Source organism: Quercus robur, chromosome 10 (assembly GCF_932294415.1).
Source record: "Quercus robur chromosome 10, dhQueRobu3.1, whole genome shotgun sequence".
NCBI classification, from domain to species: Eukaryota; Viridiplantae; Streptophyta; class Magnoliopsida; order Fagales; family Fagaceae; genus Quercus; species Quercus robur.
In genome coordinates, this window is record NC_065543.1 from 38,506,576 (window position 1) to 38,526,421 (window position 19,846).

The window sequence follows — 19,846 nt, forward strand, 5'->3', positions numbered from 1 at the left end:
TGACCAAAATCACTAAAATAGTCTCGAAACATCTAAAATGACTACAATACTCTCAAAATGACCAAAATACCTCTCAAACTGTAACATGATTATAATATCTCTGAAACCTCTAAAATGAACAAAATATGTCTAAAATAACCCTTAGAACCTCTAAAATGATCAAAATGTACCTAAAATATCACCAAACCTTTGAAATGACAAAAATAACCCTGAAGCCTATAAAATGACAAAAGTACCCATGAAATGTTCAACATGGCCAGAGTAACATTGAAACCTCCAAAATAACCATTATACTCTCAAGACCTATAAATTGTGTACTAGACATTGTGGAGGCATAGCCAATTGCTAATCAAAGGCACCACGAGCAAGAAAGGAGGTTACAAAAGTAACACATTTTACTAAGGCTAAGAAAAATAATGTGACGTTAAAAAATTGCCATTTCAGTTTGTGGACTAATGAAGTTTTCCATGATAAAACAATATGTGCTACACTGATCTGATCATTTAAGAACTGTACAAATATTTCCCTAAAAAAAAGAACTGTACAAATATACTATGATTATGCAAATGAGTCACTACTCTCTTAACTTTGACTTAGTGTATATAAAGTTGGACTAGTTTTAGTTCGTAATGAAAAAGGTTCAGGGCCAGCTTTAATGTCCCCAAGGAAATGACGGTATTTATCGATGACGCTTGTAGATGCCACTCTAATGGATGATTCAACACGAGCTGGTTCCTATAGGAAGCACAAATAAATGAATAATACAAAATTAAGTAGTGAAAAACCAGCTTCAATGTAATCAGTACCATATTTTATACCTGAGTCTGATTATCTTTTACAGGAAGAAAGATTCCCCACAAGACGTATCCTGCTTCGAGCCGTGCAATAACATCTATAAACACAACTTGATGTCATCACGATGAAAAATCATGTACAATGCAACTAAACACAAAAAATACACAATGCTTATAGATGAATATATATTTTTTAAATTTTTAATAAAATCTTGGAAATCATTTCAATATTGAAATTTCAAACTTACAGTGGCACCCTTATATAATTTTCACTAATTCCTAAGCCCGCATTATTTAATATCATTTAGAGGAACAACTAGAGTCCTAGTTTTTTTGTTTTTGTTTTTTTCCCCCCTCCAATTTTCTATACTATATATTAAAATCCAAAAATTTCCAAATAGTAAAAACTATAATTCATAAAAAGAAAGTGCCACTTAGGGTGTGTTTGGATAGAATTTATTTTGCTGAAACTGAAAACTGAAAACACTGTAGCAAAATAATTTTTAAATGTGTGAATAGTGCTGTAGGACCCATTTTTAATGAAAAAATTGATAAAAAATGAAATTTGTGGGTCCATGAACAGTGCACGGACCCACTGATTGACAGAAAAGTAAAAAAACAGGGCCAAACAGTACTGAACAGTACTCTACTGTTGCGCTTGTCCCCTGAAACGCGTGTAGAAAAGAAAAAAAAAAAAAAAAAAAAAGCAAAACGCAAAAGTAAAACTCAGACGTGGATCCAAACTTACACTTAATGGAAGAAAAATGATCTTAGAAAACCTAAATATCTAATTGTGTAACTTTACAAGAGTTCCCATATTTTCTAGACCATTAATTTCTATTACAAGGGTGGAAAAACACTCATGCCATATAAAAAGTAAATAACATCTGAGTCAGATAAAAAGCCAGATAACTCACTCTGTGAGTCCACATGCAGCTGTTTTGATGTAAATATCAACAAATCCACACCCTCAATGCAGATTCTCAAAATTACATTTTCGTCCTCCATCAGCTCAGACAGGCAGGAAATACTCTCTTTGGATCTACAAGTATAACCGACAGATGCCCTTAAAGATAAATATATAAAAGGGGTAATTATACTAAACTCACCTGTGGTTTGGCCCGAAATCACTTTGCTTATCCGTGATTTAAAAAGTGTCACTTTGCCCACCTGAGGTATGTTCCGTTTGTTTTCCGTAATCCACCTCTGTTAAATTAAAGGTAAATAGGTATTTTTGCTCAAATTTTATATCCCTCTCCTTCCAAAACAAAAAATAGCACAAAAATGCAAGAGAAGGAAGATCAAAAAGTGATATTTGTCTCTCTCCATTCACACAAATCTTGAATATGAAGAACATACCCAAAAAAAAAAAAAAACCAGATCAACCTACACAAGATCACTGGCTTAATGACTTAAGATTGTCCAGTTTCTAAGCAAGAATAATGCACCTTTTACAGTTAACATTTACCCTTTCCTATGTCTTTATGGTAATAGTGTTTATGCCGCTGGAGAGAATCTTAATGCTTCTCAGGTATTAGAGTGTTTTTCTTTCTTAATGGTAGCGAGAATTCTTTCCTAAGTCTCCCTGCGTCCAAGAACTGCAAGAACCTCCCTAAGAACGACATGTATGCTGGTATCACCACCGCTAGTATCGAAACCTGAAGCTTTGACTGAAGCTGCTCGTCACTCACCACCCACGAGCTCTACGTCCTGTGTATCTCATCAAACATCAGGTTGAAACTCTTGAACCTCTCTTTGAGAACCGGCTTCACCACTTTCCCATGGACAGGGTTCAAACCCTCGTGGTTTAGACAACCCAGTAGCTTATTCCACGTCTCTCTCTGGTAATTCTTGTGGTACTGCCTCAGATCCGACGACCGCTTTCGGCACCATGTGTCACCCATCACCGAGTAAATCTCTGCTGACCCTTTGATCTTCTGCAAGATATAGCGTCCATTGTTCATCATGAAGATATTGCTCAATGCAATGTCTTTGTACAGCTTGGCTTTCCCTTCTAAATTGGTGTCCAACAAATCCATCACAGTCATCAATTGCACAGCAAAGGGTGTTTGGTTTTCATTCTCATTGTCCATACTATTCATGAAACCATGTTGTTGTTGGTTTTCATTCTCATCAATTGCATAGCAAAGGGTGTTTGGTTGTCCATTCTCTTGTGTAGGTTGATCTTGGTTTTTTTTTTTTTGGGTATGTTCTTCATGTTCAAGATTTCTGTGAATGGAGAGAGAGACAAATACCACTTTTTGATCTTCTTTCTCTTGCATTTTTGTGCTATTTTTTGTTTTGTGAGGAGAGAGACACAAAATTTGAGCAAAAATACCTATTTACCCTTAATTTTAACAGAGGTGGGTTACGGAAAACAAACGGAATATACCTTAGGTGGGTAAAGTGACACTTTTTAAACCACGAGTAAGCAAAGTGATTTCGGGCCAAACCACATGTGGGTTTAGTGTAATTACCCCTATATAAAAAGCAGAGGCAGAGATTGCCTCATAGAAATCAGATGTCAAAACGAACCTCTCAATTTTATCATCAGGAGAAAAATATAGTGCAATGTCATTCAGATCGGGATAATCATTCTGGAAAAGATCTGCCCAAATTTGGGATCGAGGAAGCAGCATAACTCGAAGGGTTAGAGGCAATCTTAGTGATAACTCATATGCCCTGCCACTAACAGTCCGTGGAGGTTGAGCCTGTAACCCACGATAAATGTCACCAGTTTGAGCCAGCAACCCACAATAAATGTCACCAGGTTTGGCAGCAACAAGAATGCTTCCCCTGAAGAAAGAAGGCAATGAAAACTTTGTGAAACTGTAGAACGCTATAATCTCGCATGTATATATGCCCTGAACATAATAAGAAACAATCTAATAGACAAAATACAGGAAATATCTGCTCTATGAATCCAATGAAACAATCTGTTCAACAAAATGACGGAAAATTTTTACTTCCATTCATTCATGAATGACTCCGAACATCATGAAATAAGAGGTTCTATGCAAAACCATGAAGATCCACTCCAGGTAGCAGTAACATGAATGCCTCCCCCAAAGAATGAAGACAATGAAAACTTTTTGAAAACTCTAGAATGCTATAATATCATAAGGTATAAGCCCTGCACATATTAAGAAACATTCTAATAGACAAAATATAGGAAATATATGCCTTACGAATCCTTTGAAACAATCTATTCAACAAATTGACAGAAAAGTTTTATTTCCGTCCATTCTTTTAATGAATGAATGACTGCAAACATCATGAAAGAATAGGTTCCATGCAAACCATGAAGAGACTGGCTACCCACCTCCAGGTTGCATGTAGGGCAGGGAGATAATCACGATATAGCTTGAATTTAAATAGACTATTCAGCAATTCACTTTCTACAGCATCAGAGTTCTCATGTCTAAAGAAAGCTTGGAATTTACCACCTACACAAATACAGGAACAGCAATTAGATAAAGCAACCAGGTTACTAAATAGTTATACTGCCAAATACACTCCCAATGGTAACACAAATTGATATTATGACTTACTTTGTTTTATTTCAAAATGTTAGCATATCAGTTTTATATTTTGGTTCACAAAATGATATTATATCCATATGGCATGTGTATTTTAACATCTAAAATTCCTGAATTTAATGAGCACACCCCAATAAGATTGAAGCAGCTTTGTTCCAATTGAAAAGTTGTAGTAGCTTATATAAATCTACAATAAAAAAGTCCCCTACCTCACTTCTATTTTTCTTTTGGGCTAATTACCATTTTGATTCTAACATTTGCCTATGTGTTAAGATGGTCCCTAATGTTTCAAATATGTCATTTTAGTCCCAAACCTCTTGGTGTCACGTCATTTTAATCCTTCCATGTGGACTGCCTTGTGTTCTTCTGTATCTGAAAAAAGATAGCTATATGCACCAATTGCTATACTCGGTCATTGTCATCAACACATTGTATGATAATATTGTTAGTCCCCCCAAAACCTTTGTTATCAATTTTTAAAAAGTAATTACATGGAATGGAATCAGGGCATCCCTTACCTTTTGGTATAGGCCTCCATGTGGATTGCCTCGTGTTCTTCTGTATCTCTGAGTCAGGAATCAGGGCATCCACTTTCTCATTCTTTGGTATCTTTGAGTAAGGAATTGGAGCATCCACTTTCTCAATAACAAGCTCCTTTTTGGAAGCTAGAAGAGCTTCATTTCCTGACATGACTGTTTTCTTCTGTATCTTTTTGTCAGGAATCAGGGCATCCACTTTCTCAATAACACGCCCCATTTTGGAAGCTAGAAGAGCTTCATTTCCAGACATGACTGTGTTCTTCTGTATCTTTTTATCAGGAATCAGGGCATCCACTTTCTCATTCTTCTGTATCTTTGTGTCACGAATCAGGGCATCCACTTTCTCAATAACAAGCTCCTTTTTGCAAGCTAGAAGAGCTTCATTTCCTGACATGGAGATCATTCCATCATTCAATTGCACCCAAAGACAAAAACACATTTAATAGCACAGAAAAATTAGGCAAGAGCATCAAACTTGTATATAATCATATAAGAGTAGCTTGTACCACCAATTTTTTGGCATAGACTGTTGGCAAAGGTGCTTACAAGACTTCTACTTAGGTTTGCACGGTAATTTGCCTTAAAAAAAAAAAAAAAATTATATCTATATATATATATATTCACCCAATCCCAATTCACATCACTCTGAACATCACTATTCATACCTCACAGTTTAAATTATGATTAATTGATACTCAAAATAAGTGACCAGATTCAAAAGGATCAACTTTCCAACTTGATTCAAATTAGACCGGTACATAAGACCAAGCAGTTTATGCTACATCCTTTTATACCAAGATATAATGCCTGAAGAAAAATCAGTTGTCATGGTTGAGGGAAACATCCCTACTTAATTAAATTACTTCTAAAAAGTTGAATGGTATAAATTACCTGGCTTGGGCACACGTGAAAATCATTCTGTGAGGGAATCGAATGTTGAAATAGTTGATGGATAACCCTCATGATAAGAAAGATCCTACCTATGAGGATAGGATGAGTGAGGATTCTATTGTTATGGGATACTTATGAAATCATTGTCATAGTTGTTTGAGAGTTATAGTGATCCTAATAATTTATGGCATCAATTACTATAGTGCTGGCTACTACTGATTTTGAGAGAAATAAACACAACATTGTTAGGAATTTATGATTGGTTCTTTGTTATCTGGTTTCAACTTTGATCAATGTGGGTTCGAAGATCAAATCCTTGCAAGTGAGACCTAACCTATGACTGCTAATTCTTATTCTGAATTCTTAAGCTCCTCCTTGGGATAGAACTCCATTGTGAATGGCTCCATTGTCACTCCATTTAGACTAATCTGCTTTACAAGCAATGGAGGCTGTGGTATTGTGGTGGTAGAGGAGCCTAGGCTTTCGTGGTTGCAGTCATTATATTGGATGTGGTGATAGGAAGTGTGATCATTGTGGTGGTGCTAATCATACTAAGCGTTATTGTTGGGAGAAATATGGCAAGTCAAATTATGTGCATCAGATCATTGATGGTATAACCCAACCACGGCTTGCTTCTACTCCATTTGGGCATGCAACTCCTAGTTCTAGTTCTCGTGATGCAGTCACTACTCAACTTAGCAAGCTCATTCAACAATTATGCATTGTACTTCCCTCTTCTTCCATTGCTACATTAATAGATTCAAAAAATGTTGCATGTATGGCCAATTCATCCCCATCAGTCATATCGTCCTCTTTTTCTAATTTGACTCTTGTTAAACACTACATTGTTTTAGTTGATGGTTCTTCTCGGCTTGTTCTTGGGAAAAGTGTACTTCATGACTTCATCCTACTAAGTCATTATCTTTACCATCTAATCTTTATAATTCTGATTTTCCTTTTGAATTGTTCTCTGCTTGACTAAGGTGTTACAGTGTTCTATAACCTATGATCCCACTTCTTGCTTTCAGGACCATAAGACCAAGAAGATGATTTGTTCGGGCCATGAAAATGGACTGTACTATCTAGATCATGATGGCTCTTTCTCCTTCACCTCCTCTGCTTTGAGTGCTACCATGTCTCAATTTCAGTGGCATTTTCCTTTGGGTCATCCATACTTAGCCAAACTCAAGTCCACCATTCCTACATCGAGTCACCTGTCCTTAGCCCAGCAGTAGATCCTTCCTTATTCATCTCTAATGAGCCCACTAGCAAGATTGTTAATTTTTAGCAACCCATAATGTGTGGGGCTTAAGATTTTTCAGCCTAACTAACCCGGCATCCACCTTCAGGGCCTATCAATATTTTTAAGTTAAAATGGACTTGGGTCTGTTTAACATTAAAATAAATGGGTAAATTTGACTTTTGCCTCATAAAATCAGATCGCACACATCTCTCCTTCTGAGTAAAATTCCCATTAAGTTTTGGAAACTCCCCTTCTCTCCACAAATCCTTTCCTGACTTTCCACACCCATTAAACTGTTTCTATACTTGATTTTTCTGTATTCCAATGTGCTCTCTCAACCCTCCACCACTGGCAGCCACCTTCTCCCGCATACTTGATCCCCACCAGCAACCACATTCTCTGGAATGTGTTGAGGTTTAGTGGGCTGTGGTGGTTCAGGGTTTTGGTTTGAATAAGCATTAGGCTGGGACTTTTCTGGTTGGTATAAGGGACATGTTGAGGTTGGTTAATGATATTGGGCTAGGAAAGTTTAGTTGTATCAGGTCATAGAATGGATAAGGAAAGGGTTTGGGATGGATGTAGGGACTAAAGCTGGTTTGGCCAACAAAAAGGTGGTGGTTGTGGGAAGAGGATGGGTAATGGGTTAGATGAATGAGGTAAGGGAGAAAAAAAATGGTTGTCGGGGTTGAGTTGGTGGTGGTGTTGGCTGCATTGGAGGTGGCAGAAGTAAAGGAGGAGGTGGTTAAATAGACTGTGGTTGGTTAGGGGAATTCAGAAAAGTTATTTATTAATCATTAGAAGATTGGAATATAGAAAAAACTACCATTCTAAGAATTTGAAATTCAAAAGAACTGAGAACAGTGACATGAGATAGGTTGTGAAGACTAGACAAAGTACTCTTTACAAGAGCAACTTTCATGCATCAGGAATTCTAACTTTCTCACACCAAAATATTGAGATTGATGGTTACTTCATTTGGAATTTTTTGATGAAGAAACAAACTGTCACCCCCTTTCTTCGTTCAGATGATCAATTGGGTGATATCCTCACAAAATCGTTAGCTCATGGCTTGTTTCAGCATTGTCTTTCAAACTAGACATGTTTGATTTGTATGTTCCAGCTTGAGGGAGGTGTTAAGAATCAATTTATATTGTTTTTATATTAGCATGTCAATAAGGGAATTTTTGTAATCATGCCAGAGCTCATTAATGCAGTCTAAACCTTTTCTAAAATAATATACAATATATTATTATTAGCCTTGCAATAACTGTGGTAGAACTTGAATACCCAGGAAAAAAAGTTATCACCTTTTACTGTCTTTGATACTTGAGGTGCCTGTTTATTGATTGGTGAATTGAGTTGCACACTGCTGAAACTAGGAGGCTTCATCATAAGTCCTGAAGGTCCAAGTCTAGGATTTGCTTGCACCCTGAAAGTTGATGACTTTGGAGTGGCAGTTCTAAATCCAACTGGATTACTCTGTGATGATGCTGTGAAACATGAAGGACCAGATCTTGGGCCAAATTTCATTTGCAAAGGAGAGACTTTTTGGGGGGCTGAAGATAGCTTAATGACTTCGGCAGTTGGCATGTACTTCACTTTGCCAGTTGGAATAGGCTTTTGCCTTTTAGAATTAGCCTGCCACCCTGAACTGGGACTTTCTGTATGCATAGTTCTCTTTTTGTCTTCCTTCACACCAGCTTCTGGCAAAACTGTGTCTCCTGACAGACACGATTCACAAACCCAATCCCTTGGAACCTTTGAGTGATAAACCTGCATGCAATAACTGAAAATGGAGAAAAATGGCAGCATGTTCAGAAAAAGAACCGGAATAGTATTCTTTGCATTGTATTTGATCAATTAAAAAAAGATGTCAAGGCATCATAATTCTGGCGTAGTCAACACAGAACTCAAAGATACCATTTTTTTAGAAACTAGCAAGGGAAAAAGAAGAAGAGAGAGAATAAACCTGATGATCAAATCTATTCTTTCCGGGTGGCCTAATACAATTTTGAGAGTAAAGATAAAAAGATTCTCATTGTCCAAGAGCTGGAGGTCAATTGTATCATGAAAGAATCAGGCCTATATGGGAAGAGAAGGCTACCTCAATTAAGTCTCCTTGCTTATAGAACAATAGTAATCGTGTATACTTGAAAATTGTTATATTGTGGGTGTGTTAAAGATGCTGTGGCCTAAGTTATTATAGACCCATGTTAGTACACAGTTAGCCTAGAGTCAGCTCCTATGTATACCCTACTTAGGGTTCATTATATTACACAAATCTGAATATCAAGATATAGCAGCTAAGGTTTTCTACTGTGGACAAAGGCTGTTAAGCCAAACCACATCAATTCCTCTCTTGCATCCACTTTCTTTCGCTCTCTCTCTACATTCTACATCACTTCATTTTCTCTCATTTGTTTTAATCTGGGAATAAAGCCACTTTTTAGGGGCCTCACTAGGGTTTAAGAAGCCCACAGCCAACCATCGCTCAACTTAGTCACTACTAACCATCACTGAGCTTAGCACTACCAACCATCCTTTGGATTAGTCTTCATCAGCCACCATCCCAGCACATTTCAAAGTAGTTTCCCTCAAAACTCAGCCTTCAGATCTTCCTTTTTGGCCACCAAACATACCAATCAACATATTTTTGAGAGATATGTCAAATGACCGCTTGAATGCACTGCCACATGCCTCCCAAACTTCTGGCCATCATTACGTGCAACACCAGAAGCTACTCATGCGCTGCACGCACCACACACCCAACATATCAAATCAGCCACTTCAGCCCAAGAGCATCCCATTTGTCACCTACTTAGCTAGATACGTCAGCCTTAGTCCACATCATCACCATGTCAACACTATGTCATGTCATACCTCTGCCTCTGGATGCCATTGACTAGCGTTGACTGGCATAGATTGGCCACTGTTTTCCTCTGGGCAGGGCACTTTCCCACTGTTTTTGCATAGATTCCAACTTTGGGGTCTGTTTTCCCAATTAAGGCTCCCAAGTTACACAAATTGGCCCATCGTTTATTCCTTTTAGGTTCAATCTATGTAAAATCCTCAAACTTGCACACACATGCTTCACCACAATTTCATCCTCTACCGATGTTCCTAAGGCCACCAGTTTAGCCATCTTCTAGCCATAGTAGTCAATGACATTGCCAACATTTTGCACGATGTGTTCCACATTGTGCTTGGCCATTCTACATCTGATCCAGTCATTCATGGTCATCTCCAAGGCATATTCACAAGCTTATGTTCCAAACTCAAGCCATAATCAAACTTCTCCCTTGAGTTTAAAGAGAAAAGTTAAAAGATATTATGTGTATGTTATAGATGCCATGGCCAAAGTATATTGTAGGTCCATGTTAGTATAGCTAATGCGGGAGATGAAAGAAGATTTTTATTAGTATTATTTATGTTTGCGAGAAAATTGTATTTTTTTTGTTTTAGATCCTAGTAGTTTATTGGGTTATTAGTATTTTAATTTGGAAGTAAGGTTATTTTTGTAATAAGGCAATTAGAGTTTTGATGTAGGACAACCTAGGCTTCCTTTATGTTTGCAAGTCAATTGTATTTTTATGTTTTAGGTCCTACTAGTTTATTAGGCTATTAGTATTTTAATTTGAATGCAAGGTTATTTTTGTAATAAGGCAATTAGGGTTTTGATGTAGGACAACCTAGGCTTCCCACCTAGATTAATCCCACTGTAGACCTTAGGCTTCACCACCAAACCTAATGCAAACTTTGCATAATCTCAATATAATATATTAATAATCATCTCAATACAAAATAAATCATCTGAAACTTTATATACAACCTCTAGGAATCACAATGATAAAGATAAACTCTCCTAATACGAATCCTAAAAAATCTCAAATATTAATCCGATAATCCTAAATAATCTCAAATACTAATCAGATATTAAACTAATCTTTTTTTTTTTTTTTTTGATAGGTAACAAAAAATTTTGTTAAGAAAAAAATAGCCAACCTGAGTACATTGGGGATGTACTATGGGGGAAAAAATCAAGAACCAAATTACAATGATCAAGAAAAACAAGAACAATGTGACAGAGCCACACACCAAACAAGGAGAGTGTAAGAAAAATGACTTAATCTCTAGTAAGGACCGTTTGCATCCCTCAAAGCATCTAGCATTTCTTTCACTCCAAATACATCGCATAAAGCAATGCAGCACAAGTCTCCAAAAGTCTATATTGCGATGTTGCCCGAATTTACCTTGCCAAGACTCAAACAAATCAATTACCTTTTGTGGAATAACCCAATGAAGTCCAAACAAACACAACACCAAAGACCACATCTCAAAAACTATTGGGGTAATAAAGCAGAAGATGATCCACCGACTCCTCACACCTCTTACACATGTAACACCAATCAAGAACAATAATGCGCATTTTGCGAATGTTATCAATTGTAAGAATTCTACTAAAGAAGTTGACCATGAAAAGAAAGCCACCCTTGGAGGAACCTTCAATTGCCATACCAACCTCCAAGGGAAATAAAAAGTAGGAGGGTAGAAAGAAAGATAAAAATTGCTAACCTCAAAATGTCTACTCCTTGTCGGCTTCCAACAAAACTCATTAGGGCCAACCCCCTGCACTTTCGAAGAGTAAACAATGTCCATAAACCAATCATAAGATTCTTCCTCCCAATCCTAGGGTGGACGACGAAAATGAAAAGTCCAATGAATCCTCCCACCAGACCAACACATAACCTCACTAAAGAGTCCCTTGCCCTACTAAGACAATAAAGTTCTGGAAAAGCCTCTTTAAGAGAACAATCCCCACATCACACATGCTTCCAAAATTTCACTCTAGTACCATCACCCACATCATACCGTAGGAGTTTAGAGAAGTTCAACTAGCCACTTCTAATAAACCTCCAGAGGTTAACACCATACACACTTGTCACCTTTTTCGTACATCAACCACCCCAAACATTCCCATATTTTGCCATAATGCATCTGTCTCTAAACCATACCTCCACAACCACTTGCCCAACAGAGCAAAGTTAAAACTTCTCAAATGTCTTATGCCTAGCCCCCCAACCTGTATTGACTAACAAACCTTAGCCCATTTTACCATGTGTAATTTAGAGTCACCACTAATACCACAAGAGAAAATCTCTTTGTAATTTCTCCATGTGATTAGCAACCTTCCTAGGTATAGGAAGAATTGAAAGGAAATAAGTAGGTGGGGAGGAGATGGTACTTTTAATAAGAGTTACCTTACCCCTTTAGATAAATAAAGACCCTTTAGATAAATAAAGACTCTTCCATCCTACTAGTATTCACTCCATCTTTTCTAATATAGGATTCCAAATTGACAGCTCCTTGAATTTAGCATCCAAAAGAAGCCCCAAATATTTCAAAGGAAGGGAAGAATGCCTACAACCCAACAACTCCACCAACACATCCATATTATTTACCTCTCCAATTGGTATCAACTTTGATTTCCCCAAATTTATTCTTAAACCTGAAACTTCCTCAAATCTAGTCAGAATCGCCCTCAAAGTAATCTAAGGATATGAAATATCATCCTTATCATAACTCAAACTAAACAAATAATTTTTTTTTGATAAGTAAAACTAAACAAATAATAACATTAAAATCTAAAATTATCCAATGAAAATCCAAAATAAGATATTGAGACAGTTTCTGGTTATATTCTTGCATCAGGTTTCCTACGCCAAATAGAACTAGGGTTTAGCAGTCCTTAATAAACAAACTATTGTAATGCTTTGAGTTAGTTGACATATTGATAAATGACAAAAAATGGCCTTTAGGTGTGTCTTTGGTCTAGTGCTGACTCCAATTCCACCCTAGGTGCTAACACTTAATGGTTTTCTTGCTTGGTGTTGAATCCAAGCCAAACCTAAGTGCTGACTCCTAGGTCATATCTCTTTATTTTCCTATAGTTTCATTTTGTTTTGGTTGTGCACCATTTAGAATAGCAAGCTGTAGCCGCTAAGAACTTTCTGCTGTGGACATAAGCCATCAAGCCAAACCACATTAAGGGCATGCTTGGTATGTTGTAATAGGTCTTGCAATAGCTATAAGATTATTTGGTTGCTTCTTTATTATAAGTAATAGTTTTTCCTTAGGAATAGCTCAATAGCTCTTCCTTAAATTGAGGAATAGCTATTCCTCTCTAGGACTTTAATAACTATTTCTTAGTAAGTGCAATAACTTTTATAATTAATATATTTCCAAAAATCAAACTTTCCATATGCACATAAAAATTATAAAAATAAAATCATCAAGATATCTCTCCCTCAAATTTATAAAATATTTTTTTAGAAAATATAATTGAATAAGTAAGATATTTCATTAATACAAATCTAGAGTTTTATTAGAATATTAAAACCAAACATATGAATAGTTTTAGTTATTTCATTACAACATCTTTCATTCCCAATAATAAAGATTACCATTCCTATCATAATTTCCATTTAGTGTACCAAATGTTCCCTATTTCTTTCTCTTGCTCCCGCATTCTCTCCTACATTTTTTATTTTCTTATTTATATTTTAACAGAAATTATGGAAATAAACATTATTAATCTCATTTTTCATAACACTCATAATTAGAAGACACTATTCAGGAAATAAATGAAAAAAAAAAAAAAAAAAGTGAAATGAATTGCACAGGCGTACAAAGGTGTTAGGAGGCTAAGAGTATTATCATACATGTGTTGACGAGTATAGCAATTATTGCATAGAACTATCTTTTCTCTATACTGATCACCACCACATATCTCACAAGATTCAACCTGCAAGGTGGAAAAGTATCACAAGTGAATTCCCAATAGAAGAACCCATCAGTGACAGAATAAACGAAATTTAATTAAGTTTAATCAAAATTTTCTAGTCAACTTCTGGAATTTAATTGATACAATTTACTTGCTCTAGTCTGGCCAGTAATCACTCAGCGTATACACAGAGGGTCTGTTTGGATTGAATTTATTGTTACTGAAACTGAAAACTGAAAATACTGTAACAAAATAATTTTTAAATGTGTGAATAGTACCGTGATACCCATTTTTAATATTTTTTAGTGCGTGAACAGTGCTGTAAACAGTGATAAACAGTGCATAAACAATGATTTTGTCCCCTACAGTGAACCCATGTGATGTTACTGTTCACGCGCAGGGAGAAAAAAAAAAATCTGAAAACGCAAACTTGTAAACACAGACGCCCACCCCAAACGGCATCAGAGGCACAATGCTGGTGACAAATTCAATTATCTGCAATATTTTAACATTCACACTCCTACACTATCCTAAAAAAGGCATTACCATATGGATATATACAAACTGCAGAAGCAGGACCATTTCTATTCAAATTGTTAAGAGCATGAGAATTTTTTGATATCATAAGTTTCTTGATAGGTAATAAAAATTTCATAAAAGGAAGAAAGAAAAATAATGGGACACAGATGGAGTGCACAGAATGTATACCCAAAGTTCCTTACGAACAATTACCAATACGATGAGTCAGAAAAATTCAGCACTAGTCGGTATACTCGCATCCAATGACATCCAATAGGATAAGGACATACAAACTGAAATTTGAATGTCTCTATAGATATCATGTTCTTCAAACATCCTCCTATTCCTCTATCTCTAAACTTGCCACATTAAAAAAGAAGGATCAACATTCCATAATTTCTAAAAGCATTGGAACTTCATTGCCAAAGTCATAACAAACTTTTCAACATTTTTGGCTGTTTGGCATCACCCACTTCACTCCAAAAGCTAGAAATAAAAAAAAATTTCCACAGCAAATGGACAATGCAAAAGCAACTTATCCGCATTTCTTTTATATTCTTACGAAAAATACACCAATTAGCCAACACCATACCTCTTCTAATAAGATTATCAATAATAAGAATTCTCTCCCAAGCTGAGTTCACACCAAAAAAGCAACCTTCTAGGAGTCTTCACCCTCCCTTTCGCCTTCCAAGGGAAATCTGGTAAGCAGCTCAACTAAACTCCTCATAGAACACTAAAACACCCAATATTGCTACGTCTCCAAAACACCTTGTCCTCCTGCTCAACTAAACTCCTCATAGAACACTAAAACACCCAATATTGCTACGTCTCCAAAACACCTTGTCCTCCAGGAGGACAAGGTGTTTTGGAGACGGAGTGGGTATGGAGAACTCCTCCATACCCACTTGCATCCAGATGAAGTAAAGGGTTCAAAAGAAAATTCAAACAATCCATATCCCAATCTTGGGCTGACCTCACAATAATAGGATTCCAGTGAATTCCCCTATTAAGTATCGCCACGCAATCTGAAATTGTAGCATCCTTATTAGCACTTATCTAAAAGAGCTCAGGAGGTAAAGAAGCTAGATTCCTATTGGCACACCAAGTATCATGGGAGATGCTATCTTATCAGTCTACCATCACCAACTCCATAACCAACAAATCTGCAGAAACAGTTCCATCTTGCTCTAATTGTCTTCCAAACACCAAGCCCACAAGCATGATGAACAAGCTGCAGGGACCTACTCCCTACCCCCTTTCCATTTTTTATTCCCACCAATCTCCTGTATAAGTGAAATCATAGCACCATGTATATTTTCTTTACATGAAGAACTCTTCTTAAATGTTGTTCCCCAAGGGCACATTGGAATTGAATGCCTCCAAACAACATAAAATAACAAATTTTCATATATAAAGGGACCAATCACACGAAGTGTGACAATCCCCTTTTTACACTTATATGATTTAGGTAATTCATACTTATATTAAGTGAGTAGCATATGGGATCCTACCAAAGTCAATACAATTTTTAAATTTTGACAACATTGTGTACTCAAATTAGTTTAAAAGGAAATATAGATTACAAAAGCAAAAAAAAATGAATCACAATAGTTTAAAAACTAATTACATGGAGTGAATAGAATATCTACACCCAGTCAAGAACAATTTAGAATTTCCTCTGTTAAATTATTCTCAAATTTAAATTGAAAGGTAAATTCAAGCTCAATTTTTTTTGGGATAATTCAAAAAAGATCAATTTATATCACCAAATTGTTTTTTCTTTTTTGGATAATTCGATAGTTACAATAGGAGAGGAGAGATTTGAACCCTATACATCTCCATTGGAAACACTAAGAGGTGCATGTTGAGTAACAAGGCTCTTGGCTTAATTACCTGTAAAATACTTATAATTCACCATCCAATTCCCACCCAAATTGTCAGCCATACAGATTCACCCACTACAGCACCGACGTGGCTGGGAGGGTGCCACACCGGAGTCCGATGTGGGGTGTGGCATCTGACGTGGCTACTAGCGCGTCGGTGCCGTGTCTGAGCTTTTTTTTTTTTTTTTTTTTTTTTTCCTCAGATTCACGCCAACTCGGCTTCGATTCGCGCTGAACCGGGGCGATTCGACCAGAATCTGGCCGTATCGGCCGGCGACTGAAACGGTGGAAACAGGCTGAAATTGGCCTTGAATCATGCCGGAACAACCGAAATCGGCTTTGAATGAGGCCCAAACATCCTAAATCTGTCCTTCCTCAATTTTATTCTGAATATTTGTTGCTTCTTTTGTGTTTTCTTTTTTGTTTTGTGTTTCTTGCCTTCTTCTTTCTTTGTTTTGTGAATCAAGGCCATAGTAATGTGTTTTTTAAGAATATTTTAATAGTAAAAATATATAGAAAATATAAATAAAAATATTTTTAATAATTTTTTAATCGCCGCACCCACATCCTACTTTTTCAAAAATTGCCGAGTCTTGCATCTGCACCCACACCTGAATTCAGAAACGCACCCATGCTTCATAGCCCACTACCCAATAAATCCAATCCCCCCACCCATCACCTTGGCCGAAACACTAACCCTCAAAATCCCAACCTCTCTCATGCAATGTAGTCACACCAACAACTTCAAAAGCCAGCTCCCCACTCTACAACAACTCACCCCATTAGCATACAAACAAATGGCTAAACTAAAATTATAGGCTCCTACTTTGCCACATTGTTGAAATCCAAGTTCCACTCTACCCAATCAACAACCCATAACCAATACATTCCCAATAAGTCCTCCACGACATTGTTTCATCACCGAGAACCCACCACATCACCAAAGCAGGCCAATAAATCCCCAAACCACTAAAAAAAATCATTGAAGTTGTGTAATTTTGTTGAATTTAGTTGAAATTGATCAAATTGGGATATGCTTGTTTATGGGTGGTATTGAAATTTTGAGTGGGTTTTCTTCATGGAGGGTAGAGATTGTCGTCTGCATAGTTTATTGGTAAGGATTAATATCCGCCTCTTCATTTCGTGGCATTAATTTGGAAACCAAACTTAATTAGTTCAGGTGGTTTCTTCGATGGTGGTGGTGTTTTATGGTGAACTTTTGGTGATCATGTGGTGGTCTCACCAACATTATTTATCCACCAACTCAAGACAATTTAATATATCAATACACAAAAATAAATTAAAAAAATAAAATTAAAAAGAAGAGGAGGAGAAAGAAAGGTTGCACTTTTCATTTGCTTACATTGCAAGTAACAAGCTGGAGTTTTCTATAAAGTTTTGTAAACAATCTTGCAATTACTATGTCAAACAAGGGCTAAATGCCAAAGCATTTGCAAATAATTTTTTTTTTTTTTTTATTTCCTTTTTTCTTTTCAAAAAAATAAAGTATTAGGTTAGTTCATCAAAATTTGTAGAACTACTTTAATCTCCTCAAATTCTCATTTTCTTACAACCTTTTTTACAACAACAACAACCAAACCTTAGTCCCAAAACCCAAATTGTCCAACTACTTCAATTATATTATTTTAGCTTAACAGGCTTTTATCCTTACTCAAATTAAACACACACACACACACAAAAAAACTAAAGACTTTTATTGATTTACCCATTGTATTTGTATTTACTAATAAAGAGGAATTAAACCATAAATAGTAAATCACAGGACACGTTGTGGATGAGAGAGTGTCCAGGAGCTAAAAGAAAGTTGATCCAAAATGCACAAACCATACATATATATAAACCAAAAAAAGGGGGCAATAAATATAAACAGGAAAACCCAAATAATTTTTTCTCAAAAAAAAAAGAAAGTTCGAGATGAGAGCTGAAACAGAAAAAAGCAAATATATAAATGAAGAAAGAATTTTTTTTTTAAGGTAAAAATTCAAGGGAAAATAATTACATTTTTGCAATGTTTCTTGCGTGCATAGATAACACCTCTCTTTTTCTGCACTGTTAAAGAAATATTATTACATATAAATAATGGGTATTCCTGTAAACAAAACCCAGATTCTATGGCTGTGTTTGGATCGCAGGACTTTGGCACATGGATTTGGATTTCAGTGATTAAAATCCAAATACCTTGTTTGGATAGTTTAAAAAAGGATGAAGGATTTGGATTTCACAAATCCACCAAGGTTTAAATCCCTTGAATTTGAAATAACTTTTAAATCCATAAGACATACTTCAATATTTATAGACTTGGAATTAGAGCATTTCAAATCCATCGCTTTAAAATTCAAATCCAAACTTAAGTCTAAATGCATTTAACTTTTAGCCACATAAATGGAATACAGCCATTGAAATATAAATAAATTTCCAGAATAGCAAACCCCATTAGCCCATAAAATTGCAACATTTTCTTAATAAATAAATAAATCAAAGAAGCAAAACCCCAATTAGACCATAAAATTACAACATGTTTTTAATAAATAAAAAAATCAAAGAAGCAAAACCCACTTCACCCAATTAACAATTCACAACAAAAGTCACAAAATATAAATAAATAAATAAAATCCCAACAAATTTAATATTTTAAAAAATAGAGTGAGCATTAAAATTTAATGATTAAAAAGAAAACATCATATTATTTAATGTAGCATAAATAATTAGGAATTGAATGAAAAATGAGTAAACAGAAAAATATAAAATATGAAAGAGAAAGAAGAATAAAGAATTTAAGAGTACGAGTGTGGGGACAAAAGCAAAAATACCTGTCTCTGTGTAACATTTGGTCGCATTTTTTGTCGTTTGGTCCCTTTCTTTTCTCTCTTGAAAGAAAGAGAAAAGATTTTTGACACTGAAACTAAAGTCTTCTTCTTCTTCTTCTTGTTTGAAGAGAAAGAGACTGAGGTGCGGTTTGGATCTGCGTCCACGGCTGCGTTTTATGTTTTCACGCGTCTTCAGTTTTTTTTTTTTTTTTTTCTTCTTCACCGCTAAGCAGTGAACAGTACATCCGTATACGGTCAACAAATTAAGTAACTTTTTCATTAAAAATTAAACCTTACGACACTATTTAAATATTTAAAAATTATATTTTATTACAATATTTTCAATTTTTAATTTTAACAAAATAACTGCTATGAAAACAGATCCTGAGGGACAATATTTTGGAACTTCTTTCTTTCTATTCCCGTGTCTTTTGCAAATTACGCATATTATATTATTTTCAAGTTTCAACTAAAAGCCAAATAACATAAATCAGTTTTTTTATTATTATATAATTTATGAAAGTAAATATCTTCAAGGACAAGGTCTTTTTTACCCACTATTTTTACCACAGTTTATTGAAGTCTGTGATTAGTCCACATTCCACCCTTTTTTTTCTTTTTTTTTTCAAGAGTTAATAATGTACTCAAAAAGTTCAAGGACACCACAAAATCTCACATTTTCACACCGTCTTTGTGTTTTGAGTTGCAACGATTTTGTTATGATTTTTTTTTTTTTCATTTTATTATGAACTATGATTTTTTTTTTCATTTTATTATGACCTATGATTTATTATTATTATGGTTTCCCAACCGGTATCCGAACCCA

General features: G+C 35.6%; 1 protein-coding gene across 3 annotated transcripts; it reads right to left on the bottom strand.

Annotated features, from left to right (window-relative positions):
- Positions 1–403: 403 nt before the first annotated feature.
- Positions 404–19,196, bottom strand: LOC126702868 (uncharacterized). Of its 3 annotated transcripts, none has more exons than XM_050401733.1 (9): positions 19,024–19,196; positions 13,726–13,808; positions 8,314–8,792; positions 4,852–5,250; positions 4,117–4,240; positions 3,330–3,590; positions 1,712–1,836; positions 819–892; positions 404–735 (listed from the first exon to the last, which is right to left on the bottom strand). In XM_050401733.1, the coding sequence occupies exons 1-9, from the start codon at positions 19,048–19,050 to the stop codon at positions 583–585; spliced, it is 1,725 nt and encodes a 574-aa protein (XP_050257690.1). In that variant the 5' UTR covers positions 19,051–19,196; the 3' UTR covers positions 404–582. The 3 variants fall into 3 exon arrangements, with proteins under 3 accessions (XP_050257690.1, XP_050257689.1, XP_050257691.1); XM_050401732.1 differs by having other exon boundaries at positions 405–735; positions 4,852–5,259; XM_050401734.1 differs by lacking the exon at positions 13,726–13,808 and having other exon boundaries at positions 405–735; positions 4,852–5,259.
- Positions 19,197–19,846: the final 650 nt, after the last annotated feature.

What these genes read in the sequence shown, in the direction of transcription:
- LOC126702868 (XM_050401732.1), bottom strand. Translation starts at nt 19,050, where the DNA reads ATGCGACCAAATGTTACACAGAGACAG. An exon ending in AGTATCAAAGACAGTAAAAG is followed by an intron (nt 5,260 to 8,313) that starts GTGATAACTTTT and finishes TCTCCATGTCAG; the next exon opens with GAAATGAAGCTCTTCTAGCT. An exon ending in ATGGAGGCCTATACCAAAAG is followed by an intron (nt 4,241 to 4,851) that starts GTAAGGGATGCC and finishes GTATTTGTGTAG; the next exon opens with GTGGTAAATTCCAAGCTTTC.